This window comes from Epinephelus fuscoguttatus, linkage group LG17, assembly GCF_011397635.1.
Source record: "Epinephelus fuscoguttatus linkage group LG17, E.fuscoguttatus.final_Chr_v1".
NCBI lineage: Eukaryota > Metazoa > Chordata > Actinopteri > Perciformes > Serranidae > Epinephelus > Epinephelus fuscoguttatus.
Genome location: NC_064768.1, coordinates 30,751,606 through 30,779,274, shown reverse-complemented (window position 1 = coordinate 30,779,274; position 27,669 = coordinate 30,751,606). Strand labels below are relative to the sequence as shown.

Below are 27,669 nucleotides of genomic sequence, written 5' to 3'. Positions count from 1 at the left end.
TACATCCAAAAACTTCACACTCAACCTTGTTTGCTGTCAAAACGTTCACTATGCTAATGAAAATTCCTCTCTCTGTGCTGACAATTGCACCGGAGCTTTCAGATATCCATCTATATAAGGAAATGCACCAACATCTCCCCCTTCAGTAGAGGACTGTGAACACACCTCTCTAGTTACAAACCTTGCACAGATACAAATCAGACGTTTGAGGGGTAACAAACATAAGAAAAAGACAATTCTAAGGGACTTTAAACATTAACCAGTAGTTTTGAACCTTTCTGCAGAAGATGTCACAACTTCTAAAACAGTTTGAAGCCTGAATAGGAAAAAAATAAAAACCCAATATTTCACAGAAGAGCAAAGATTAGAGAAAATGAAAACAATTTCTGCAGCAGACACTTTGTTTTTTCTGTCTTCTTACGTGAAAAATCATCTCACAAACACTTTCAGAGGGGGCTGACCCATAGGTTTAGAATCACTGCACTGAGCTGTGTATGAATTAGAGCAAACTATCTCCACCTCAACCAGCTACAACAGCAAAATGCTGTGTACATATTGATGCATCAGTATTAGGAATGAAATTATGTCATATATCATTAGTCGGGAACCAGTACTTTCACTCTAATATTTTAAATCTAATAATGTTTCTGCACTTTTACACAAGTAAAAGATTTTTATTTGTACTGAAGTATTCTGACATTGTTTTATTGGTACTTTTATTTAATTAAAGGATCTGACTACGTGTTTCATCGCTGATTAAAGAGAGGAAAACAGTGTAAATGAAGTGTGAATTAGACTCACAGGTAAACCAGGTGGGCCCTGAGGACCTGGGAAACCAGGAGGTCCCTGTGGACAGAAAACATTGAAAGCAACACCTGAGACGAGATGAACTCAGTTATGGACATGAATAAATGCAGGCCTGTGCTGAAAGCAGGTTTGAACTTGTTCCTGATGATGAAGTGAATACCAGAAGCACTGCAACAGAGCTAGTGTGTAAATCAGTGCTGAGGAGATGAGTGTGTTGGGCCACACTATACGACATTTTCACTGAGACCAGTAGGGGGCTCTGTGAAATCATGGAAAGTGGCAAACACAAGCTCCTCTCAACTCACTTCAGATCTAAAGCTTTATGACAAAAACCCAACGGTACTGTCCTAAAATATAAATTAAGGAAAGAAATTGAACCTCTTCCCTCACAGACATACTGATGTAAGGCAGTGATTGGAATGCACTTTCTATTTCTCAAACATTTTGGGGTGATAATAGAGTTTTCAGAGTGGCAAGTGTGGAAAAATATGTCATTAAAAATCTGCATATACTACTGTGTGGATGAACTGTAGGCACATCCGCACAGTAGATGAGGACCTTTACAGCTTTCATATCGAGCCAAATGACAGGAAAATATGTGTCTTAAACTAAAACATGGTGAAATATTATGGTGTGTCTAGGCTCCAGGAGCTACAGTTGGGCTGTCTGAGATGGTTCAACAAGAGGAAATATTGCTGGATCTCACCATGTTCCCTGGTATTCCAGCTGGACCTCTATCTCCTGGTATACCCTGTAGTAAAGATGAAAGAGAAAGGTGATTGTAAACTCTCTGAAGCCATTTTGATATGCATACCTGGACAAAGGCAAACACACATACACTCTCATATCAAATGAATCCATTTATGCCAACAACTGAAACTTGGCTTGCCTAAACACAAATCTAAAGAAACTTTCTAAACTGGTCAAACCATTTAGCTCAAAAGGGAATTTTTCTTATTATACTGTATCTAGTCTTTGTGCACATGTATGGGACTATCCATCCATCCATCCATCCATCCATTTTCAGTAACTGCTTATCCTCTTGAGGGTCACGGGGGGGCTGGAGCCTATCCCAGCTGACACTGGACAAGAGGCAGGGTACACCCTGCACAGGTCACCAGACTATCACAGGGCTGACACATAGAGACAGACAACCATTCACACTCACATTCACACCTACGGACAATTTAGAGTCACCATTAAGCTGCATGTCTTTGGACTGTGGGAGTAAGCCGGAGTACCTGGAGAAAACCCATGCTGACACGGGGAGAACATGCAAACTCCGCACAGAAGGGCTCCCACACCTGGGATCAAACTAGGAACCCTCTTGCTGTGAAGCGACAGTGCTAACCACCACACCACCATGCCGCATGGGACTACTGTTTTTTCAATAGATTCAATAGTATATTAGGAAAAACAATACTCTCATGTGCCCAACAACTAGATATAGTATCAGAAAATGGTTCTATCTCAACAACTACAAGAAGCCCAACAAGTATTACACATAATAAACAAAATGTTAGCATTTTCCTCATCCTTATGAAACTGTGACTTTGACTATTGATAAAAATGTATTCTTTAATGTGATCTAAAAATGTCCAGGATTCAAGACTTTAAACAAATCAGAACAAATGCTATGGCATTTTTTCCTTATCACACTAAATATAATCTTTAGGTTAGCAGTACTGTGTATAGGAGAAAACAGTCACAGACTCACAGGCTCTCCCCTGATTCCCGGTGATCCAGGCGTTCCTGGAATTCCAGGTGATCCCGGTCTGTCATCCTATGAGGCAGAGAAATAAATCAACCAGAGAATGTGCACATACATCTCTGTGAATGTGTTTATATGTCTGTGTGCATGTCCCCTGGAATATAATAATGATCTCCACTGACCACTGGCTGTGTCGCCTGCTCTCTCTGCAGTCTCTCCAAACACTGGAAGCAGACAAGATAATAAGTTATCAGAGTAATGCCTTACTGCTGGCACTGTATTATGTCAGACGGATAACTACTCACATCGAGAAAGAAAGAAAGAGACAAGGAACTCCCGGTCCCTGCAAGTCTTACCTTGTCACAGCTGTCCAAGGGGGTTACACCAGGCTTACCCTGGTCTCCCTTTTCTCCCTTAGCACCAGTGGTGCCTGGTACACCCGGAATTCCTATGGAGCAGTTCCCATCTTCACAGCCCTTTTGTGTTGTAGAGAGATAATTATTTAAACACAAAAACACTGATCAACTGTTTTCATGCCAAAGAAAAGAAAAGAAAATCCCCATTTCCCAAAAACGCAGTTTTACTCATTGACTCACCACATCCCCATCTCCTCCAGCAGAGTCTCGAGGAAGCTGCTGTGGTCCTGTGATGCCCTAGAGACAGGGTAGGGAAACCAAAATAAAATTAATATTTACTTTATGGTATTAAGTACAAAAATTAAGGGAAACCCCAAGTATAAAAATTAGCTCTTTTTGTCTACACTCAACAAACCCAAAGAAAGTTCCCCAATGTTTTTCTCCAGATACAGTTTAAGGACAGCAGTGCAATGTTTTCTTCCACAACTTCCCAATTCCACAATGACATGACAACACCTCCTCAACTTTTATGTACCTTACTGTATAACGGTCTGTCATTAACACCGAGATGGATTTTGAGTTCCAAATGGTAAAGACACTGCTTTGGTATAAAAGAAGTGAACATACTCTCCAGGTCTAAAAAGAAAAGCCAACACATAAGTGCCTTAAACCTGCATTTTTTCTAATGCCCAGCAGGGGGCGACCCCATTGGTTGCAAAAAGAAGTGTGATGTTTGTAGGCCTATGAGAAAATGACCCCACTTCTCACTTAACTCATTACCTCAGTAAACATTTTCCTAATAAGTTTATGATCTCAATAGCTAGTTTCAAGCATCTTCAACACAGCATGATGTTCATTTTGTGAATTATGGTCCCATTTAGAGTAAAAAAGACAGATCTACCTTGTGACTGACAAATTGCTACCACGATGACTGGCCAAGCGGGATAGAGGCAAATGCATATGTAAGCACTTAAGTAGCCATGATCTTGTTTTTGGGTGTTGTCCATATTTTCATCTTAGAACTTTGACCCTTGCAGTGTTAATCAATGTTATTTGTAAAATTCTAAAAATGTCCTGTTTAGTGTTCGGTTGTACTAAAAATTGGTGTTTCATTTTTCTTTCGTAAGTGCATTTTGTTTTGCGTTTGTTTTTTATGTTTGCCAAAATGAGCATCCTCAAACGATATCAGTTAACATGAATTGCGGATGCACCTGACTAACCAAGCTAGCTAACTAGTGTTAGCACTGGTGTCAGCTGATAACTAAGCATTTGTCAGGCTGCCGGTGTAGCGTGCATTGTGTCCTTGGGTTCTCAGTCAGATGCACCCCTCGCCTCTTCACAGCTAAGCCCTCTCGTTCAAATTGGGTCACTCCTTCTTTTAAAAAAAAAAGATGGCGATGGCCAACATGCCAAACTCAAACTGTACATCCCAATACCCATACTACCATACTACCATAGTATGCCAGAAGAAGATTTAGCATGTTCCATTACATAGTATGCCAAATGCAGTATCCCCAAAATACCAGGATGTTCTACTACATCCAGTCCAATTTTGCAGTATGCGTGCCAGCATGCTTCTCTGGCTATTCTGACCCACAATCCTCTGCACAGCGGACGATACATCACATTGAATGAACACTGACAGAGATGCAGATGTAACTTCACTGTTGCAAATATAATGTTTGAATCTACAATCTGTGCAGGTAGAACTTTAAAGTTCAACTACACACATTGCAATGTAACAACTGCAGAGCTCTCCGGGTTGATCTCCATCTCTGGCGATCTCGTTAATTGGTGTTTGTTTTACCTCCAAGGTCACGGACATAAAAGCAGAAGGGTCAAAGTTCACGGCATAATGTTATGAGAAAGTAGTATGTTCCGACTATGTGCATACTACATGCAACAGTACGTACTTTTGAAGCACAGCTGTAGTACATACTAAAAGTAAAAATTCAGAACGCACCCAAGGCTTCAAAACAGAAGTCAACAACCCAACGGGTGACGTCACATGTCCACTACTTTTATACAGTCTATGCTTGGCACTGGTTGAGTGCTACATGCTAATGCTAACCAGGATAGGTTTGTGCATTAAGATGGAAGAAGTGTACAGTATTCATACTGCACTGTGCTGACAGCCAAGACAAAGTAAAAGACTGAGGTTGCAGAATGGACAGTATTTCACCCCTCATCCAAGATTCAGTTAAGAACTTCATCTTTTTCGCCTTACTCTACAATTACAAAGCATTTTATTATGGTTTCTCGAAATATCCGACATATTTATTTACTATTTTTGGTGTCAAAGATTTCACTCATGTTAACAAAAGGTTTTATTGGATTTTATGACTCAGCAGTGTTGATTCTTGAATGCCATAAAGAGACAGATGTGACAAATATGAACCGGTTAAACAAAATAGCAGATTTACACCAGAAAAACAAACAAACAAACAAACAAAAACCTCAGTGCCCATTTCAACTAATGGCTGTGAAGCTGTAATTAAAGTCTGTCAAAACCTCAAGTCTGCACCAAGAAAACAGGACACACACACAACATGCTCTGCCTGCACATAGTGTACATACACAGAAACACACATGCTGGATGAAAAAAAAACAACAAAAACAATTAACAGACAAATGCCACAATGGAGTTACATTGCCTGTTTTTTACTGACGTCTGAAATAAAACGGCTCACTCCACAAACCCAATCACATTTATTATGAACGGCGGCCTGCTCGCTATCAAAGCAGTGGGACCCTTTCTACTGAGAGAGTCTGTCAATAGCACCTGGCCTGGTTTCAAAGTCATTACAAACCCATTTTACATTGTTCAACTGGAGCCATTAGATAGAAAGGCTATTTCATGCCACGTGCCATTGGCTGTTACACGGGCACAAGGCTTTGTGCATTAACAGACTCACTCAAAAAGAGGGTTCTCTGTAATTATATGTTGCTGCGCGGTGTTCACTTCTGCCACACTTAAAGAGATCTGCAAATTGCTAACTTTGTGATTTCTCAGAGCAACGTGGTGTGTTTCAGTGGCTTTTGAGAGCTACAGCATGTTGTCACTTTGTGTGATATAATATCTGCAGAGCCATGGAAGAAAAAGACTCATCGATGGGTTTATCCACCAACATTGAGGCCAAACTAACTCCTGACTTGTGTGTGCATGTGAGTTTATGGATGGCAGACGGTTCCAACGTTTCCACTGTGGTCAAACTTATTATGGTGGGTGCCAGTATTTAGCCATTCTGCAATATGGGCAGAGCTTACCCTACAACTCAGTCACATTTCCCTGCATCTCTTCCTTTCACCCATGATCCATGTATGCATTTAAACATCAAGATCATGGCTGCTTACATGTATCTCAGCAACAGAGGTGTTGCTTAAAATGTGATCAATCAACAACTTTCTGCAGAGAGTTTCTATAGGATCAGGCTCAAATATTCCCCGGAGTCATCTACTGATTTTCCAGCAGCTCCCTATCCTCCATTAAACCACTACTTTAATTCCCATGTTGAAGGTTAAGTTCCCCTTGAGTGCTGGCTGGAGATCAGCATCGATGTTTCTCTAATGAAATTAAGCCATCAGCAGACTTGAAAGAAACAAAACTGACACCCTGTACAGTAAAAATCCACGGATAACTTCACAACACTCCAGCTCATTTCTCCACTTTGATGTCGTCCTTGCACTTACTCTAAGTAAACTAGCTTTGTCTACAAGAACACATGAGAACTTCTGAGTTTAAAAACAGATCTGAAACCAGATGCGCAACTTGCTGAAACTCTGACTATGTAGTAATTGCAAAACCCCCATGTGTTCCAAGTTGTAAATCTCAGTCACCATGAAATATGCCGGCATATGCACGCGCCTTATGTCTACTCCCAGTTATCCAAAAATAGACATCAACATACTGCTTTTTAATATTGTGCGACATAAACCAAACTTGCACTGTCCTTGGTCTGGCATCAGCAGCATCCTTTAACTGCACAACAGCAGCATGTGCTTAATATTTATGCTTTAACACCCTTTTAATCACGCCACCATAAAATCACTACTCAAAAAATGTGTTAACACATAACACAACTATGATTGTTATTAACTGGAAATGTGTTGACATTTATGGAGTCAACTTTATGACAAATGTTACAAATTATGACCTCGTATTACTTACTAAAGTTTCCTTAAATGAATAATTTGTGACCTTAAAAAACTTAAGTTCTCAAATCAAATGAAGCACCCATGGAGACATGGGAGTTTCTTATTTATAAATTCCACCTCCTGACACATGCATTCATTTTGTGCTTCTGCATCATTTATACACAAGGCCCCAGATCTCCAATCAGTAAATAAGAGCCGCCTCTCCTCCTTTTCTCTCTAATTTTACTTACGCTGTATCCAGGCAAACCCGGTTCCCCCCGTAACCCGTCGTTTCCAGGGATACCCTGAAAGAAGGAACTGAGGTTGAAGTGGGTTGTTGCCAATCGACGGCTAGCCACTCCCATCTCCACCAAGGGCCAAGGCAGAGTCAAAGGGTCAGAATGATCAAACCTGTTCCTTCTTCTGCCATTACTTATGAAACTTGTCGTCATTTTGCACTCAGCGATAATGTACCCTTGTCAAAGACATGACCTCCTCCATCACCACTTTGGATGTCTTTCTTACACCTTTGACTCTTGCAGCACAGATCACAGTAGCACCTTATTTGAAGGTCTGGTCCAGTTACAAACTTTAGAAATTAATCAAACTGATACTTAAAATCAGCAATGCATTTTTGTGTACATTTATATTTTAGACCTTCAAATAACTGTTCATGTCTTGACAGACATTCCCAAAGCTTGCTCTGTTGCTTCCCACATGGGTTAAAGCTTAAAGCCCCAGACAAGTTAGTGCATTTATCATTTGATCCTGATTATCTAAGTCTATTTTAAACCAACATTACGTTCAGTAAATAATGCTTCTCCACTTTCCTACATGCATATCATGAACTTCATTTCCCCCACATGTTGCAAAGCATATCAAAGCGCTGCTTTTCTAAAGTACTCCCACTGCCCAAGCTGAAAGCCTACATCATAAGCAGCTTGTAATTTAATCCAGACTGATGGAGCAGCTACTGAAATGAGCTGAAGAAAGACCCCTCTTCACCATCCCACTGCCCATTTCTCTTACCTGTGGTCCTTGGGTTCCAGTAACACCCTGAGGCCCGGGTGGGCCAGGTGGGCCAGGAGGTCCTGGTGGGCCCTGCAACACCCAAAGACATAGACACAAATGGCATCACATATTCATAACCAAACACTAATGAAGAGTTCTGTGCACAAACTTTGCAAGGTAATGACAGAAATAAAGCTTGCAAACACAGCTTAAGTTATGAGATAGGACTGCTGGCTGACAGATCAGACCTGAGGCCCAGGCTGCCACATGTTTGCTGAAGTTCCTGGAGCTCCCTGGAAGGTAAAAGTAGTCAAAATCAGAGCAGCACTGGTTCTTGCAAAATATACAGAAAGCGCACAGTGTGACGTTAAGAATAATACAACTAATGTCAAAGCACAGAGACGCAGAGGGGAAATAACTGAGCAGGAACGTACATTTTTCTCAATATGCCTCCTGTGGAGTCTTAATAAACCCCGAGTGTGTGTTTAAAAAATCAATATATATTCAGACTTTTGTTGCGTGGCAACAATACTCTAGATTAAACTAATTGTATGTCTACATATTTATTTCAGTGTGTATGTGTGTGTAGGTGTGTGCAAGCATATACTCACAGGTCCACCTATACCCGTGTGCACGGGGATTAAGCAGTTGCACTCTCCAGGTTCCCCCTGAAATATACATCAAAAAAGACCCATAAAAAAAGTTAAAGTGAAACTCTTTGCAAAATTTTAAGCACAGGCTGCAAAACCCGAGCCCTCATTCAACATTAAAACTCTAGTTACTGTGAGAAAGTCGGAACTCTTTGAGCTTTCAGGACCTCTTCCGTGCAGTTTTGCTAAATCTTGAAATTTTATGCATCACAAAGACACTCAAAACTGCAGGGGGTGAAATGCTGTGAACATTTTTATATTACTTTGGGAACTTGAAGTGTTGCATTATGTGAATTTGCCTCCAAAAGCTTAATGTAGTGCAAAAATGCAATGAATATATGGTACTGTGATTTCACCTTATATCTGTATTAAAAGGAGCTTACCTGGTATCTCCAATTACACGCGCACTTACTACTTTACTTTAACATCCAAGTCAGGTTTTTACAGTATACATGAGCTCTTCAGGACATCTCCAGACTCTGTATGAATACACTGAATAAAGATTCTGAACCCTCTTCAAAATCTTACCTATTTTGCTCATTCTCTCTTAGTTTTCTTGACTTTTCCCTCTTTATCTATGGGCTCCTGTCCCACATCTCATACCCCTCCCGACCCTTAAGCACTGCCTCCACCGCTTCTTCATATCTCCCATTCTCTCAGTGACAGTCTGGACCGGTGGCTCTGATGAATGCTGTAATTAATAGTCTCACACACTTTCTCTCTTAAGGCTCCGAAACTCTTCTTGTCTGCCAGCAACAGTACACTCGTCACCTCCGCTGCTACTCTATCTGAGGCCCGAGGCAGGTGTGTGCATGTGCGTCTAACCACATGTATATGTGCGTGTATGTGTGTGATGAGAGGAGGGGGGTGTTGAACCATCTCTTGTGATTACCATCTGTTCCACCCCCTTATATTCAAACCCCTCCAGATCCCTTCATCCAAACAAAACGGTAGACTTACCTTGTCCCCCTTAGCCCCGTCAAATCCCTGCAAAAGAAGGAGACAGCACATACACACACAGAGACACACACACAAACACTTAGTTACTCTTGCTTTGTTGTTCCAGAAGAAAGCTCACGGGGCAGTGAGCTGAGCGTAGATCAGGGGACAGAGGATGAGATGGGAGCAGACATTGCCTCTGTTATGGATCGAGGCAGACATCCTTGGTTACAGATGATGCCTAAATCAAGGACAATTCCCAAAGAAGCTCAAAGAAAATTAAAACTCTGAACAGACACTAACACTGATGCAACAACTCAAGTTTGCGACTTAGATTTCTTTAACATCTCCTCCAGTTGTAGATGCAAATGTACAGAAACATGCAAAATGAAACACTTTAGACAATAAAGTGACGAGACAACTCACAGGTCTGCCATCATCTCCTGGCGATCCTTTATGCCCGCGGGCTCCATCTCTACCCTGTTTGTGGGGGGAAAAAAGTAAATAGGAAATAGTGTATGACAACATGACATCTTATGCGCACATCCTCATGCAAAAAGATGAATTTATGTCCTACCGGGGGCCCTGCTACTCCAATGCCCTCAGGCCCCTGTGGTCCTGGAGGTCCGACATCTCCTCTGGAGCCCTATGAACAAGAACAGTGTATGTCATATGGGCTTACTGTCTCAAACCAAATGAGGTGCACTTGATTGCATATTGCAACAATAACTTGGATTTCTACCTTTTCCCCTGCAGGACCAACAGGGCCAGTCAGTCCGTTGGCTCCAGGCGGTCCCTGTACAAACACACTGATTACCCCAAATTATCAAATGTAGTGCAGAAAATGGGACATTAGAGATATGAGATGACTTACTGCAAGTCCTGGGAGCCCTCTTGGTCCCTCTTCACCCTATGACATGAATGAAATAGACAAGGAAAAAGTCAGGCAGGAGGTTTAGGAGGGTGGGAAACAAAGAGTGGAGATTTGGGTGGGGAGACCTGACTGTAAGAGCTGCCTCACAGTGGAGCAGTAGGGAAGAACAGGCTTCCCCATGTCAACAAAGCAATGAAGAGTCTACAGTGATTAAGGGATTTGAAAGAGAGTGGCCAAGGATTATTTATAGATGTGATGATAAATTTATTGTTAGATCTAAGAGGTAGGAAAAAGCTGATGTCATGGAAGGATATGGAGCTCATTACTGAGATCACAGCGGGACGGCATCCACCTAGGAGCCGTGTGTTTGTTTTGTATGACAGAACTGCTTCAGCTGTTGACATAAAACACCAGATGTGGACACATCAGTCTTACTTGGGGTCCTGGAAGGCCAACTCCTGCATCTCCAGGCTCTCCCTACAGGGGGCACAGGACAACACACATTACAATCTGTCAGTGATACACGATTAGACATAATCCTCCGCATGTATTTATGAGCATGATAATACAATTAACAGAAATTCACACCTTGCCTCCTTTGGGTCCAGCAGGCCCCTGCACACCTGGTAATCCTGGTTTTCCCTGAAGAGAAAACACGCACGATGATTATCAGCAATTTTTCCAGTTCAGAGAGCCAGAAGTACCAATATAAATACATGCATAGTAATATGTATATTATACATGAATAAATAAATACACAATTCCCTTACATTTTTGCCCGGCTTCCCATCCCCTGCAGGACCGGGTTCTCCTCTCTCTCCTTTGGGGCCTGGCACAGCTACACCATCACCCACTGCAGTGCCCACAGAAGGACAGCTGGTACAAGCATCACCCTGGGAAAATACAACAAGTCCAAACCATGATCCAGGAACCTTTTCGAATACTCAAACATAAGTTGGAAAATGATAGTTTCTCCATTTAGCCAATCAGTGTCCATGTTTAACCAGTGGCAACCATCACTGGTCCAAAAGTGTGACACTATGGTATCACCTGCAATTTGATGTCTCCATGGATGGAGAGTCAGAAACCAGATCCATACAAACTCAAAAAGACCCAACAACACATCATATATGGTGTGCAGACAACATGACTGCTACATAACACTGTAATCCCTTCACAATTGATGGAGCAGATGCAAAATACGGTGCAGCAAAGTTAATCTAACTCAAAAGTTCAGAAACTCTGTACCTTCTCTCCCTTCAAGCCTCTTATTCCATCCCGACCAGGCTCTCCAGGCAGTCCCGGGAATCCAGGAGCTCCGTCCAGTCCCTTTTCTCCTGTATCTCCTTCGTTTCCCTAATAACAATCAAAAATGATGATAAGAGGCATCAAACAGTCAGCTCTGTGTACTTTAGGGTACCATGTGGAGGCTTTTTTTTACCACTAGTAGTGCTATGGAGCAGCGTTTTTGTGAGTGGGTCCTGCTTTAATTGTGTTTTTTGTCATGTGCATGCAAGAGGACCCCATTGGTCACACAATATTCCACTGATTAACAGTTGGTGGCTGTGATGTGCCAGAAAAGGCAGCAAAACACCAAGAGAAGCAGTTAAGAAGACTGCTAACAAGTAAACAAGTCATGCTAGATTATTCAAATATTCAGAAGATCAGCTTTGCAAATGTTTTATGAGGAAGAATTGCACTCATTTATACACACAGTGTGTTTGGGATGAGAAACACTGAATGTAAACATAACTTTTCTTTGTTTATACGAAAACTCCGCAGGGTACCATCAATTTCCCTCCGCAATCTGTTCTGTAGTCGAGTTAAAGCATTATTTTTTATCATAATTGTCTGATTTGAGTTTTCTTGTTTTATTATGAGATTTATTTAACTGTCAAACACTGATAATGGTATCAGCCTTGAAAATCCTCTGTCGGTCTGGCTCTGCTTTGAAGTCCAAGCAAAGTGATTGTGGGAGAGCTTCAAGGTAATTTAAAGCAGCCCGTCTCTGTTGATGGCAGATTTATTTCCCAGTATTTTTTCTGAGTAGAGCAATGTGAACGTTCCAAAAGACGGACTTGGTGACCTGAAATAAAGAAGGCTGACTGGGCTCTCGTTAAATATAAGTCCATACTTTGTGGGGTGATTTTCCTGCAGACATCCTTGGTCCCTGTAGTTGTCACATTAGCAAAGAAAGTCTGACTGTCTCTAAAGGCAACTAGCGACACAAATAGCCTAATAACTCTAGGTTATGCAGTGAGTTATTTAGGGTAGTCTGTTTGGGGTATGTGTATTTTGGGTACAAGTTATTTAAAACCATACAGAATGCCCAAGAGACATTGATTAGTTGGTTTTAATGTCTCAGCTGTCATCAAGTCTCTTTAATGTGGGTCACTGATACAATACACAGTGTGTGGAAACATCTCAAACAGCTTTTTATAGACTAGATCTTCAAGAAACTTCAGCAGGAAACTTACCTTTTCTCCTTTTGCACCAGCAAGTCCTGGAGGGCCCTGTGTAAGCAAATAGAAAGTGATGTTTAAGTGCAAGCGGATACACGATACACATGCAGGTGCGCGAGGGACGTACACACCCACACTCCCAAACACATGCAGTCATCTGCAAGTATCGTGCCAGCCTCTATTCATTCAGGTAAAAATAACTGTTGACATAAAGCTAACCGCAGAGGCACACGGCATGTAATTGGGAGGGGTGACAGAAGCCAACAGAGATTTATTACACTTAGTAACAATTGTGCTGTTGGAGGAGAATCCCTGCATATCTTATTTGTACAATAAGCATCGAGGCTCATTTGCCCTTGGGGTGAAATCTTTCAGCATCTCAAACTTTTCCCTAATCCAGATGCAGCTTAATCGGCTTCACCACAACAATGAAATAGGATGGCAACAAGCTGCTTTTTTTTTGTGGCATTTGTGTGATTTTATTTCTATCAGTAATTCAGATAAAGACAGACCAGTCTGATGGTGGGTGTGTTTGCAGAGTGAAATTCAACTGTTTAAAGCTACTACTCCATACCCATTGGCAGCTTTGTCACCTTCTACCTATGCCAGTCCTCAATGCCTATGTGCAGTTTCACATAGATTGACCATGTCAGTGAGTAGAAAAACGTGGGACAGACACAATGACTGACTGACAGAATGACACACTGACAGTTTCCGTGATTATGTACAGAATACCATACCTGACTTAGTCATACCAAAAATTAGAAAAAACAACAACATTGGGCCACAGGGGGAGCCACAGAGATCGGTCGCATTTTAGCCATTTTTAAGCATTGTTCTGTTGTTATAGCGCCACCCAGTTGCCAATTAGAGTTAAATTACTCCAGTCACCTTGAGGCGTCCTGTTATACGTATCTACCAAGTTTAGTAAAAATTGATATGGCACTTAGGCCTAGATAAGAAATTAGCTCTCTAGCGCCCCCATTTTGTTTGATGGGGTCAATAATGGAGGGTTCCCCTCAGATTATGTGTGGTCATATGCCTACAAAGTTGCGTGGTGATGGGTGAAACCCTTGAGATGTTATACACCTTTATGTGATGAGCCACGCCCTCCACAATATTCATTGCCTTATAGAAGCTCAGTTTTAGTAAGTTTTCCAACTTTTGCCAAGAGGGAACTTTAGATATTGGTCCCTAGATTATGTTCACCCAGTTTCATGCAGATCGCTCAAACTTCCTAGGAAATGATCGATTTGAAGTGTTTTTCAAAAAATTCAAATTGCAGAAAATCTATATAACCGGAAGTTATGGGTTCTTGAGGCAAATGTGTTCCTCATGAGGAGAGGCATCTCTGTGCAAAGTTTCATGTCACTACGACATACGGGGCATGAGATAGGCCCATTCAAAGTTTGCAATTTCAATCAGTTGCTATAGCGCCCCCCTTTGGCCAATTGATGTAATATTGCTTCATTCACATCCTCCCATGACCCTCTACCACTGTGCCAAATTTCACATGGATTGACCAAGTCAGTGAGGAGAAAAACGTGGAACAGACACACACAGACAGAGTTTTCGTCATTATATAGTGAGATATATTAAAATAGCTGTTAACTTATGAAAATAAATTTATGTCTTATATTTGCTGAAATTGTCACTAAATTCTTTTAAAAAAGTGCATGTGACACATAGTCTGTGAAAAAACCACGTCCCTCTTTCTCTTCCTACTGCTTCTACTGGCATTCACTAGAATCTACAACGGCTCACCAGAAACAGCCAATCAGAGCGCAGTGATCCGTCACGTCAATCCCTCTATGAACTGCAATCAAACTGTCAAACTCGGTGGCGCTGAACAAATGTGAATCATTTCTGCCTCAAATGTTTTCAGAAACATATCTAAGTGAAATGCCTAGCTGTAAAATAAGTTTGAGACTGACTGGCTGTGTTGGAAAATGTCAACCTAAGTAAAAGCTCCGCCAACCAGCTGGAGTAACTTCCTCATCTTACAGCTACACTACAATATGTTGGCAAAAAACAGGCAGTAACACAATCGTGATTTATATTTGATCAGCACTGCCTAGTTTGACCTGATTGACATGACTGAAAGCTGCTTTAGAGACACCTCCGCTCTGATTGGTTGTTTTCATTCACATGTAGTAATGCCATTACAAGCATTACAAGGCAATAGAGTAGGCTGAAGAATATGACTTAACTGTTAAAGGATCTTATCAAATCATGTTTCTTGTTCCTCAGGAGCTTGATGTTAAGCTACAGCACTGTTCCATGCGCACTCAGTCAAGTTTTATTGTTTCATTAAGGTTTAAAGAGAGACTGCACAGTATAATAAACAATATAATGCAATAAAAGCACAGTAACATAGTATGTAATAACACAAAGCACAATAAAACAAGCGGTGGCAATATACCTAAAGCACTGTATGTCATTTCAGCAGATATTGGTCCTTGGTTGTTTTGCTCTTGGCTTTGGGAGTTTGGAGAGCATCATACTGCCCTCTACAGGACGGACCAGAACAGCCTGGAGAGGGCTTGACCTTTTCTCTTCTGAAAATGTATAGTGTGTGTCTCTCTAGTGTTGTGTGCGCAAGGATAGCATCTGTCATTTTTCTAGCCCTCAATCTCATTGGGTTGCTTCTATTACAAGCAAGGCAACAATGTAAACATTTAAAACAGATTAAGTGAAACCAATTTCCTAATTCCAAAAAGCTGCCTGTGTATTTTTGTATAAATGTCATCTGATCGAGTTTCTAGATATCCTTGCTGCTAGTGGCCATCTTTTTCTTACCTGTTTGCCCTCAGCTCCGAGACCTGGAGGTCCTGGTGGACCTGGAAGGCCTGGTTCGCCACGCTCGCCTCGCACTCCATCAGGCAATTTAATGCCCGCGGGTCCGCTGCCAACCTCAGCCGGCTGGCACAGACCGCACTCGCCCTAGGGAGGGGCAGAGAGCCAGAAGGGTTAGTTTGCATGAAAATGAAAATAAAGGATGCAAAAAGCAATGCATGCATCTATGCTCACCTTCTCACCCTTAAGGCCAGGAATACCAAGACCAGGCAGTCCTTGCTCTCCCTGTCAAAAGATGAAAAGAATATTAAAGTGGCATGGCATTACTGTGAAAACAGAAATATCATAACTATGAAAATAACAACACCACTGGACCTTTCTTTGTCTAGACACACTAAAGCTGCAGTAAAATAAAAGGGTTTTTGTGTTCTCTTACCTTTGGGCCTTTCTGTCCATCCTTGCCACCGGGTCCCCTCGGTCCAGGTTTTCCCTGACAAATGGACACATTTCATTTAACACCATCATCGCATCAGGATGTGAAGCTAGGCTTTCTGTTTCAAAAAAACTGACTCTGAACTTACCGGCTTACCATCAGCTCCTTTGGTGCCTGCGCTACCCTGCAGACAAGTTTAAAAAAAAAATCACTGCAGCATCTGAATTTCACAAATTGATAAAAATGGATGGGTCTTTTAAATTGGTAATTCACATTTTATAGTAAGGTGCACCCTACAGGCAGCCATGTCAAATGATTTTGGTTTTTCAGTACCTGAGCTTTTCACTAATAGGTTCCCTGCTGAGTAAAATCCCCATGGCAGACAGTTTCGGGCCCTAAAATTAGCGCACTGCTGTGATTATCTTCCTTGTAAAGTCTATTACGAGCCTCATTCTGTAACCTACTGAGTGAGTTCACCTCATGTAAGCCTAGTCTGCCGTTGAGGTCACAGACTCTCAGAGCTGCTTCTTTTTATGTTACTTACCTTCTCTCCTCTGAGGCCAGGTGATCCAACATTTCCTGGCTCCCCCTGTAGAGCAGAAAAAAGTGAACGATACATCATTTTAATGAAGGTGCTTATCACTAATCACACATGCGAGCAAACACACTGACGTGAGCAAAATCATAAAAATAATTACCAAATCAGTTTTCTTCTACCATGGGTGTTAGAGTGTATATAATTGTTTCCTTTCAGTAAGACCAACAATAATAATATTAAACTGTTCGTTATGGTTTTCTGCTTTTCATTTAGCGCTAGAATTACATTCATTCTTACAACAGACCTACCTGCTCTCCTTTCAGTCCGATCGCGGGCTCTCCCTTCTGGCCCTTCTGCTGCAGGGTTTGGGTCTGGACACCAGGGATGAGGTTAGGAGGTAACTCTCCGAGAGTGGGGCACACAGAACACGGTTCTCCCTAAAGCACGCAGACGGATCAGAGCCGGGTCAGACATCATCTCCACGTAATTATCCACATAAGGATTCATTCAAATAACAACAAACTAAATTAACACGGTTAGAAATATTTTGTTGCTTCAAGACAGGTGCAGCTACTGCTACATAAAAAAATATGTTATGCAAGACGTACAATGTGAAATTCACTAATTAGGGTACTCTGTCTAGCCGACAGCTGAATAGTCTACACAAGAAATTGTTTAACCTCAAGCTCCATAAAAGCTGACCTTTTCTCCTTTGACACCACCTGTTCCTGGTTCCCCCTGCCAAAACACACAAAAACACAGATATTCATGAAGGCAAGTTAGTCGCAACTCACTGTGTTTGCTTTGAGATGTCATCTCTCGACATGGCGTTGGAAGCATACAGTGGTACAATCAGGCAGATACAGGAGTATAGCAGCAATGTGTACGGAGCAGGCTTTGAAGGCAGTTTAACACAGTGGCCAAACTGTGGATTTACAACTTCCAGGTGTGTCACATCATGCCACTGGCCCAATAGAGACTTCTTCCCTTAGATTTACATTGTGAAAGTGTTTACAACTTCCCAGTACTAATACGTGTATACTTTTTCCACCAAAATTAGCGTGTAAATGCCTTTTTTTACCCACTGGAAACTCACTGAAAGTAGGCAATAGGCCCGTTTCCACTGAAGAAGTTCCTGGTACTATTTGGGGGGCAGGAACTTTCCAGGAACGTCCCCTCGCTCGGCCCTCTCAACCGCCGTGTCTCCACTGAGAGAGCGGAGTAGGAGGAAGGTTCCTGTAAAGTTACCGGGCTCTGGATGTGACGTAATCATTGCACAACCATTTTGACCAGGGAGACACGGCAAAGAAACAAACAAAGAAGAACAACAACAAAGAAGAAGAAGCAGAAGTACGAAGAAGAAAGCAGACATAAGAAAGACGATTATCAACATGGAAGGAGCTGAGGTCGTTGCTGGGTTTCTGGCGTCTCTTTGTTTACAAAGCGGTGGAAGCTATGAACGAGAGGAGAAGACGTCTCGAAGAAGACCTTGTCTGCTGAGTTTTAAAAATGCTGGCTATTTTGTCGCTTTCTGTTGACGTCACATCTCGCCTTGACTATATCCAGTCAGCACCAAGTAAACCCAAAGCCCCACCCAGGAGTTTTTCTGGGGCGTTCTGAGTACCTACTCCGAGGTGGGGACTTGTTTAGCCCCTGTAAAAGTTCCGGAACTCTGTCCTTCAGGGGTGGTTCCTGCGGTGGAGACACGCACCAACGGCCCCGGCCCCGTAAAATTACCCCGAAGTTCCTGCGGTGGAAACGGGCCTAATACTGCTTTCCAATTGCCGCTAGACTAGAGCCAGGTACACAGCTCTGCCACATTAATGTATAGACCTCTGCAGTGGATGAGTAGTCCTTTCAGTTTTTTTTTCTTTTTTCTGGTTTGACATGTTCAATGTCAACAACAGGCCAGAAAACAGGTACGTAAACAGTAGACAGCAGCATGGAGGCCAGTGAATATGTTACAGTGGTTACTTATTTCATATAGTGTATATCAGGGGTATCCAAACTTTTTTGAATGGGGGCCAGACAAAACAACATGAAAATACCTGGGGGCTAGACTCACAAGTCAGTCTTTAGACGCTTTGCTTAACTAAAGACTGATGACTTTCTCCCTGATTTTGTGTTTAGATGGGCGGATACAATTTTAGAGTTTAAAAAAACTCCCCACGTTGCAGGACCAATAGTAAATCTGCAGGGCGGTCCTTGTGAACATAGTCCGACTAGAAACACGTGTAGCGGTACAAAATGGCTCAGCCGTGCTCGCAGAAAACGCCGTCAAAGTTAGTGGATGTTTGTCGCGTTTGCGGCGACACATTCTCGCCAACTAAAAGAAACAAACATAATCTTTTACAAGGCCATGACTCATCCGTCTGGCCGGACTATAACATTAGAGGGAATCGCCTTGTTGTTTACAAATACTTCCGGGTAGAAAACCAGCAGAGCTTTTAGCTATATATATATAGCCTATATATCACATTTTTCACATCACTGTATCACCATTTGGACTAATCCGATGTTTGTAAAGTCTGTAAACACAATGATTGAACAAACATTACTATTTCTGTGTGCACGATTAGCTGGGCTAACCGTTAGCTGTTAGCCCTGTTAGTCGTTAGCGGTGCCTGTAATAGGTAAGAACTCATTAAACGGTCTGTGAAAAAAATATCTTTTCCAGCAGATATCTTAGTTACAACATGATTGAGCTAGCAAAGCAGTTTTGTGTTGCTATGTGTGGTATTTATTCAGTTTTAGGAAATCACAATGTCTAGAAAGCATCAGTGGCTGCAGCTGACAGGGACAGCTAACACTAGCAGCAAAGCTAACATCTGGACGTCATCTGTTAAAAGCCTCCCGTTGTCGGATACAACATGAAACTACTCCAGTTAGCTCGATAATGTTGTAACTAAGACATCCACTGGAAAAAATATTTTCTTCACGAATGAGCACACGTTTGATAAAACGGAGTTAAATCTCTCGGCATCCATTTTCAAGCTCTCTGTGTGTTTGTTTCCCTGCGGACGAAAAAAGGAGGAGCGCATTTCCGAGAAGGCGTGTCCTTTTCAAAAATGCAAGAGGCGTTGTTTTGTTGCTGGCCGTTTTCTCTGGTGTGTTAAACACACTTTAGAAAGGAGTGTCCCCAGACTATCAGAAGGTGGAGATCTCTGATTGTCTGGTGGCGAGACTACCTGGGGGCCAACTGATTCTCACATCAAATGGGTTTGAAAAAAAAAAAAAAGTGAGACAAATGCAACCACATTTACCTCTTAACTGTTTGATAGTGTTATAATTGTGAGGTGAAGGGTAAAAATGTGAAGTGATCTTGCTCAATTAACCATTATTGTGTAAAGGGCCACATATGGTATATTCTGAAAATCAAGCTAAAGGCCGATTAACATTGGTCTGCGGGCCACAATTGGCCCCCGGGCCAGACTTTGGACATGCCTGATATATATCTAACTCCTTCAGTCTGTCTTAAACTCGGTGCTGACTAAATTTGGAACAATGGTCGATTGCTGCTTGAGTGGACAGACAACATTTTGTGATGACCCTTCACTGAGTCGCGCTGGTAAAGGGGCTAAAACTAGCATGTCCACCCAGCTGTCATATTTCCATCATTGCCACTCTGAGCTGGAGCTGATACCTGTAACTACTGCAGAGTCATTTGTCCCGAGAGAGAATGCCGTTTGTAACCTTTCCCATTAAAACCAAAAGCCAGATATTCGCTAGTGTAAGTTGTTTTTTGGTGCAGTAGGAAAGGGACTTTAAATAGCCCTTAAAGTTGAGAGTTTTTTATTACTGCCATTCATGTGAACAAGCGTGAGACCAAGCAGCTGGGAGGCGGATTTAAAGAAAACAAAAGTATGCTTGCTCTATGGGCCCATATGTGCAAAAGATGTGGGTAATTTTACAAGCTTTGTGCCATGGATTTAGCATTAGAACTGGATTCTGGAGCCCAAGATGGCGCCTAATGAGTACGGTGGAATTGCTTGCCTGGTGCATATGCCAAAAAGGTTTCTAGCTTACTTGTATGTGGCCCACTGAACATGCGCAGTAGTGCTTCTACTGCTGGCCCTGCCTATGAGCTCCTGCTTGGCTCATAGACTTTACATTGTGATTTTTAAACTGCTATTCTCAGCTTGAGGTATGCTCTACAAATATAAAACCTTTATGGATCAAAAGTTCATAATAAGAAGAGTAAGAGAGTTTGAGGTGTCCTGTCGATGGTTTTACAGATGGCTCTTTTACAGTGGTGGTCTATGGGGGAAATGCTTTTGGGCTTTTTTGCTCTGCAATACTGTGAGTGTCCATTGGGAAAAATTAGAAGCAAAGCCAAGCAGTGTTCCTTATGGCCTGCTTTATGTGCCACTGAGCAACTTTCAGAGGAATAAACGGGGCCCCGTCTCTGTTTCCAGTTCCAATCCAATGTTTATACATCCTTATAGACATAATAAGTTGGCAATTTGTAGGGAGTATGTGTGTGTTTGAGTGTGAGTGTGTGTGTGTGTGTGTGTGTGTGTGTGTGTGTGTGTGTGTGTGTGTGTGTGCACTTTGGTCTCCTCTGTGGAGTTTAGTTCAGCTGCTTCGCTCGCATCTGCTTTAGGAGAGCGCCTTCTGCACTGCTGATGTTAGCATATCTGAATGTGTAGGACTGCAGATGAGTGTGTATAGGTCACGCTCCCGCAGAATATGAATGAACCATAAGCTGTAAATGAATGACTCTATACTGTACCTTCGGTCCTGCCTTGCCATCTGCACCCACAGGCCCCTGGTACATATAGGGAAAGAAAAGAGAAGAGAGGAGAGGAGCAGGGATGAGCCAGAAGTGTTTGTTAGTTCAACTCTGATAGAGCTAGGTCATATCTCACTCTTTCTCTCTGTTGCTCCAACTCCTTCTCCCTCTGCCCTAACCAGGTATGACAGATGGATGCTGGCATTATTGGAAATCGTTGCACAGAGAATCTCATAAGGCTCCAGATTTATATCCCCCCCACAACACACACAAATCATTCCCTGTTTCACCTGCTGGGGTAAGTGGGAAGATGCAGAAAGAACAAAAAGAGAAACACAATGCAATGCATGTTGAGTCCAGAGAGAAAAAGATGCGTTCGGATCATGTTAAAAAAATGACCTTTGCCTTGGAGAAATAAATTTTTTGACAGCATATCACGCTCTCTCTCCTTGAGCTGCTGGGAGAATTACAAGGGCAAATACAACCCCGAGGTATAAATAAACGCCATACCTTCCCTCAGAATGATAAGAAAAATAAAATATATACACTATCAAACAAGTGCTCAAGGTTTAGTCGTCAGCTACAGCTCCAGACTGTGTCTACGACTTCCTAATAAAACATGTAGCAAGATCGTAAAAATGTTAAACTGAACACTCGGGGCAGAATCAGAATACATTACAGTTTGACATTACGTTCAAACTGTTGTACTTACAGCTGGTCCTCTCTCTCCTGTCCCTGGTGATCCAGGCTCTCCTTTAGGGCCTGGCTTGCCCTGCAGAGCCACTGTGTTTCCCATGCCTGTGGGCAGCACGGGGCACACCTCGCATGGGTCACCCTGAGGATTGAACATGAGTCAAACACACAGTGTGTGGATGAGAGAGCACACAGGCGGGCAGATTAAGAGATTTAAGACAATGTTGACAGTTACCTTCTCTCCTTTAGACCCCGCCGGTCCTCTTGGTCCCTATGACAACAGCAGAATCCCAGTCAAACACTGATGTATCAGCTCAGTTTGAGTACTGTATATTGGAAGCCCATGCATACACACTGCTGAATATCAATCAATGTTTAAAAGAGTCTCTCACTGGATCTCCTGGCAATCCATCTAGTCCTGGAATTCCTGCGTCTCCCTGTTAACACAAATCACTGCATTTGAGAATACTGTTACCCCGAGAACCATCAAAAAACACATCTTTGTTTATAACTTGTTTAGAATGTCTATAAGTTGGGGTTTTGCTAGCCTACGGATGGTGACAATGTCTGAACCAGCAGAACGATAATGCAATCCTTCAACCACAGTGTACACATAAAATGGAGTTATGATGTCAATATGCTTGTCTCGTCACATATCGTCACATTCCTATAAGGCGAGCCGTCCCAACTCACCAACATGTTCCAAATATCTCTTTATGATTGGATTATATATGCACTGCTTCAATAATACAGCATGACGTGTCCTGTGCCAAATGGTGAACCTACCATGTCCCCCTTGGCACCACCGGGTTCACCAGGACGTCCCTAACAGAGGAAAAAAAAAAGCACATGACTGTTTTCAAATGTCTCTCTCACGACACTTTGAGGCTTCTGTCAAGGGCAACAACTGCTGCACCAGAAGAAGGAGTTCTGCCAAGTCCTGCCCTGCACTTCTGAGAGCAACGTCTCGTAAAAGTACTATTTGGTCAAATGGAAACCATCTTTAAGATGAGTGTCAGGACATTAAGATAATCAGTTACACCATCCAATAAGTGTGGACTTAGGGGGTCCTTTAATCCAAAGAGACCCGGAGGACTGCTGGCAATCTCGGCCAACTTATTCTCTTTCAGAGGCTGCAGTGGGCTGAGTTTTGAAGCTAGACTGAAGGCACATGAATCATATGAAACTCAAAGACTTAATTGGTACCACCCATGTCTAGCTTGTTAGGCAGGGGGTTAAATAAGGCTCCAAAGTTCCAAAGCTAGATTTTGGCAAGTGAGCAACTGGCCTTGCTATATTCACAGAGGTCCCTTGACCCCTCACCTCATAATATCTCAATAAAAATGAGCTCTATGGGAACCCACAAGTTTGCCCTTTATAGACATGTTCATGCTAATCCCATGTAGTTTGGGAGAAAAACCATGCAGTCCAAATGTCTTACTTTGGCCTACTGTATTTGAATATTTCTGCACGCTGGGGTCCCTCAGCAGTGTTGGAATGGCATAAATTAGGTATAACTGAAAGCTGAGTCTCCTGTGGATTCAATTAGCCCAATTCTATTTGTGTGTGATGATGTTAATCCCCAAATTACCTATTTCAATGTAGTGCAACAATGTTTTTTAAGTGGACATCACTGCATAAAATGATCTACTGTGACCTCTAGGATAATCACAGCCTCGTGAAACTTTATAGCTACAACCTAGAGACCTCTGAATTTGGAGGATGTGTGGCTTTTAAGGGTTTTTGAGCACTTTACAGAACAGAAGTGCTCGCCATGTAATCAGCGGAAGAATGCAATTCTTACAAATGGGGAACATACATTTGTGGAAGCCATTTTTTGGGATTAAAAAAATAACTAACTGCTTGTGTTCAATGGTCTTATATTAATGGATTTCATCGTTTTTCTTTTTAAAAGCAGCATTTTTTGGGTTATTCTTTCTGCGACTGACAAAAGTTTTTGATGCAAAATCACAGTATGGATTTTTCTGTGGTGTTTCTCAAGGTCTTAATGTCTGAATGTGGTATTTTGGATGGATTTTTGACTATTATCAATCCTTAAGGATCATATAAGGATCCTTAATCCTTATATGACTAAAAAAACTTAACAGAGTGCTGGGCTGTATCTCATATTGATCTTCAGGTTCCCTGCTTTCACATGATGTGTGCCACTTCTTTGTGGTATAAACTGTTGACTAGTAAACTCTCTAAAGATCCCTGCCTCCCCTAAACAAGACAAAAATGGGAGTCAGAAGGTTGATTAAAAAATAAAAACACCTACTGGTAGGCCTGGCTTTCCAATCCCTGGTAGCCCTGGAAGTCCAGGCCTTCCTGGCTCCCCAGCCAACCCCTCAGGACCCACCAAACCTGGTGTACCCTGGGAAAACAAGTTCAACACAGCTCTATTAAATCCAAACTGAACTGAGTGTAAGTGACAGACAGGTTGATGGTAGAAACTCCCAGACTTGATGCAGACAGACCTTCTGTCCCTTGGGGCCGACTACGCAGATGGACCCCGCTCGACCCTGGAAAATGGTGACAGACAAAGAGCAAAGTGACAGCATCAGTACGGACAGTGACATCATCAGTGTCAGCCCAGAATAATCAAACAGTCTCCACAGAAATCTATCTCCAAAACATCTTCGTGAATTGTTAAACACTTGTTGATTTCCCTCATTTGTTTGACGTCTTACAATTGGAAACAGAAAGAGGAGAATTGAGTCTGTAAGATTTATTATCTTCAGCAGTGCATGTGCAATATTTTCTGGCTGCCTGATTCAAGTCACATCAACAAGCACATTCATATTCACAATGTCAGATGGGTAGAAGGCTTAAGAAAATCTATCCTCCACCAAATCCATCTGTCCACGACAAGCACTTAGCCCGGTGAACGGCTAAATGTGAGTGCCGTGTGATGCCGGAAACCGGGGGAATATCTCAGAGCACACACACGTTGTAATTTGTTCCTCAAAACTTTTCATGCGTCTACAGGATCACTGCGCTGAACAGGGAAGATTAAAAGGTTTAAGTCTTCCTGAATAGGCGCCTGCCTGTGTGAGAGACGAACAGCACAGTCAATGAGGCAGCATTGATTGTGCGAGCTTTGTTGCTCTAGCCTAATCTAACAGGCATTAACAGGCCGACTTAACGCCATGGGAGAGAGGAGGGGGGAGCGCAGATATCAATGGGAGTCTTAGCTTAAAGAGTAATACCGTATAAGTTTACTGAATATCCGCTCTTAGCCTGATAAAAGTGGTGGTGCAAGTGGATGTGTGTGCGTTGGTGTGTTTGTGGTTGCACGCTCATTAGAACATTTGTGGTACTGAAAGCACACTGTATATTTCAAGCTGTCTGACTTAACCTCAAAGCAAATTTCATGGCTGAAAGACGCTTACACTGACTCCTATTCTTTCTTTACACAAATGATTACACGGCTTTGTCAAATACCAGATTCTTACTGGTCAATTACAGCATTCTGCAGTCTGTTATTTCTGAGTGGCAGACCGCTGCTTTGAATGACAGACTGTGCCATGTGTGCAATACTGATCATAGACTCTGTCTGAAGAAGGAATTCATTTTTGAATCAATTATTTGATTTTAAATCATAGTTCTGTGTCACATTATTGAGTTCTTCATTAAGTCACCTTGTAATAAGTGATTCAAGAAAATTGAGAAAAAGCCAAAAATACAATATAAAAAACACTTACATCCTTCCCTGGGGTGCCTGTGAGACCCTGAAGGCCAATTTCTCCCTTCTGACCCTTGTCTCCCTAGACAGAGCCAAAGAGAAGAAAAGAAGGTGAAAAACATACAAGGAGAGACGCAGAGAGAGGGCTGAGTCAAAAATAATAAGAGGTTATGAATTAATTAGATGAACATTAAAAAGGTCAGATCTTCATTATTCATCGCCGAATGTTTCTTAAACCTTTCACCTTGTACCCCGCTGCTTCGCCCCAGTTGGCAGGCTGTGCCTGTGGAGAGGAGGAATGGAGACAAGACCCAGATCAATGACCTGGCTCTAAAGAGACATCACACACACACCACTGGAGCATAGCAAACAACAGAGTGACCAGTCGGCAACCCGTATGGACTACCAGCAGGACCCATATGCTCCATTCACACAACCCGAGACAAACAGGCACGCGAGGACATACAGACAAATCAGATGCATCACACGTATACTTAGATGCATCTGCATACACACCTGCACACATAAGTCACACACACTCGTGGTAAATAAACATACAAAGCACAAACTCATTCCAACTCCATAATGAAAACCAGGACCGGATGCAAAATGAAAATGTGGTTTTTGAATAGGGACCAAACTAAAAAGCTGAAGGGTTGGTGAGGTTGGGAGGCGGTGGGATGCTGTGCTGTAACCTGTAGCAGAAGATTGGCACTCACCGACTCGCCTTTCTCTCCCTTCTGGCCCTTGGGTCCCTCTGTGCACTGAGGTTAGAGACACTTGGTTGGCATGTATTATCACAGACAACTTTATTGGCTAATTTTCAGGATCGTACTGTGCTGCATGCCAAATAATGAGACAATGCTTTTTGTTGCAAAACGGAGGCACGGTGCGAGAGTGAGACGCAGAGGAAAAGTTACTTACTGGACCTGAATGGGAGCCAGAACAGCTATCACCCTGAGATGGAGAGAGAAGAAGAATGATTGCTTGTGGGTGAGGAACAGAATCAGCGAGCGACTGAAGAATGCATATCAGCTAGATGCTGGATTGGTCCATAGCCAGCATCATATTAGACTACAGCGGCATCACAGTCTTTGTGTGTATGAGTGCGTATGAAGACAGATATCAGTGCTCAGCGCCACGCGTGTCCGGGCATGAGTGATGACATCACACATTCCACTGATATTAGTCTGACTACACACAGATTTGTGTATGTGTTGTACATGTCTTTCATACTCACCCGGTCACCTTTTTCCCCTTTCAACCCAGCAACTCCTCCAAGATTTAATACCTGCAACATACACACATAAATAAACACCCCACAGTAGTGTGCGTTTGACATGCTCTAATGACAAGAAGTGAAAGTAAAGATCTGCGATCCTTACATTTTCTTCCCTATTCAGGTATAAACAACCACCACACTACAGACAGACAGACAAAGAGAAAGAAAGAATTATTATCAAACTGTATTTAATATTCACTCAACGAGCTGTGTGTCTGAGTAAAAGGAAGTTTGTGAAGTAAAATGGGCTGCAGTTCCTATAGTCGCCAGGTGGTGGCACTGTTACACAAAACTAAACTGAGCTGAGCCTCTGTGCTGCTACAGTATGCAGCTAAAAAGGAGGGGAGGTGGGCAAGTGGGCACACACGCGCGCACACACACATGCACACACATACAATCATACACACACACTCACACACAGCTCCCATGGGAGACGGAGATCAATAGGAATGTCTGATTCCCACAGCAGAGGAGTGAGGAGACCAGCTGCTCCTCACAGGAGGGCACACACACACTCGCACACACACACACACGCCAAATAAGGATAACCATTATAAATAACTGAA

The 27,669-nt window shown here is 42.4% G+C and overlaps 1 protein-coding gene across 3 annotated transcripts in view; it reads right to left on the bottom strand.

Moving 5' to 3' along the window:
• The window catches only part of col16a1 (collagen, type XVI, alpha 1), a 90,807-nt gene that overhangs the window by 13,103 nt on the left and 50,035 nt on the right, over positions 1-27,669 (bottom strand). The window contains exons 10-49 of one of the 3 annotated variants that reach the window (XM_049602674.1): positions 27,207-27,242; positions 27,062-27,112; positions 26,746-26,778; positions 26,541-26,585; positions 26,066-26,104; positions 25,841-25,903; positions 24,614-24,658; positions 24,415-24,510; positions 22,923-22,961; positions 22,529-22,573; positions 22,372-22,407; positions 22,156-22,278; positions 21,444-21,479; positions 17,414-17,449; positions 17,020-17,148; positions 16,718-16,762; positions 16,322-16,357; positions 16,177-16,230; positions 15,975-16,025; positions 15,744-15,887; positions 12,960-12,995; positions 11,731-11,838; positions 11,253-11,375; positions 11,071-11,124; positions 10,918-10,959; positions 10,483-10,518; positions 10,351-10,404; positions 10,186-10,254; positions 10,035-10,088; positions 9,630-9,656; positions 8,631-8,687; positions 8,268-8,312; positions 8,038-8,109; positions 7,260-7,313; positions 3,115-3,171; positions 2,875-2,994; positions 2,701-2,742; positions 2,525-2,590; positions 1,514-1,558; positions 802-846 (exon numbers count right to left, since the gene is read on the bottom strand). In XM_049602674.1, coding sequence (XP_049458631.1) covers positions 802-846; positions 1,514-1,558; positions 2,525-2,590; positions 2,701-2,742; positions 2,875-2,994; positions 3,115-3,171; positions 7,260-7,313; positions 8,038-8,109; positions 8,268-8,312; positions 8,631-8,687; positions 9,630-9,656; positions 10,035-10,088; positions 10,186-10,254; positions 10,351-10,404; positions 10,483-10,518; positions 10,918-10,959; positions 11,071-11,124; positions 11,253-11,375; positions 11,731-11,838; positions 12,960-12,995; positions 15,744-15,887; positions 15,975-16,025; positions 16,177-16,230; positions 16,322-16,357; positions 16,718-16,762; positions 17,020-17,148; positions 17,414-17,449; positions 21,444-21,479; positions 22,156-22,278; positions 22,372-22,407; positions 22,529-22,573; positions 22,923-22,961; positions 24,415-24,510; positions 24,614-24,658; positions 25,841-25,903; positions 26,066-26,104; positions 26,541-26,585; positions 26,746-26,778; positions 27,062-27,112; positions 27,207-27,242 — 2,388 coding nt within the window. The remainder of the gene's footprint in view (positions 1-801; positions 847-1,513; positions 1,559-2,524; positions 2,591-2,700; positions 2,743-2,874; positions 2,995-3,114; positions 3,172-7,259; positions 7,314-8,037; positions 8,110-8,267; positions 8,313-8,630; positions 8,688-9,629; positions 9,657-10,034; positions 10,089-10,185; positions 10,255-10,350; positions 10,405-10,482; positions 10,519-10,917; positions 10,960-11,070; positions 11,125-11,252; positions 11,376-11,730; positions 11,839-12,959; positions 12,996-15,743; positions 15,888-15,974; positions 16,026-16,176; positions 16,231-16,321; positions 16,358-16,717; positions 16,763-17,019; positions 17,149-17,413; positions 17,450-21,443; positions 21,480-22,155; positions 22,279-22,371; positions 22,408-22,528; positions 22,574-22,922; positions 22,962-24,414; positions 24,511-24,613; positions 24,659-25,840; positions 25,904-26,065; positions 26,105-26,540; positions 26,586-26,745; positions 26,779-27,061; positions 27,113-27,206; positions 27,243-27,669) is intronic. The other 2 variants (XM_049602677.1, XM_049602675.1) reach the window with 2 other exon arrangements.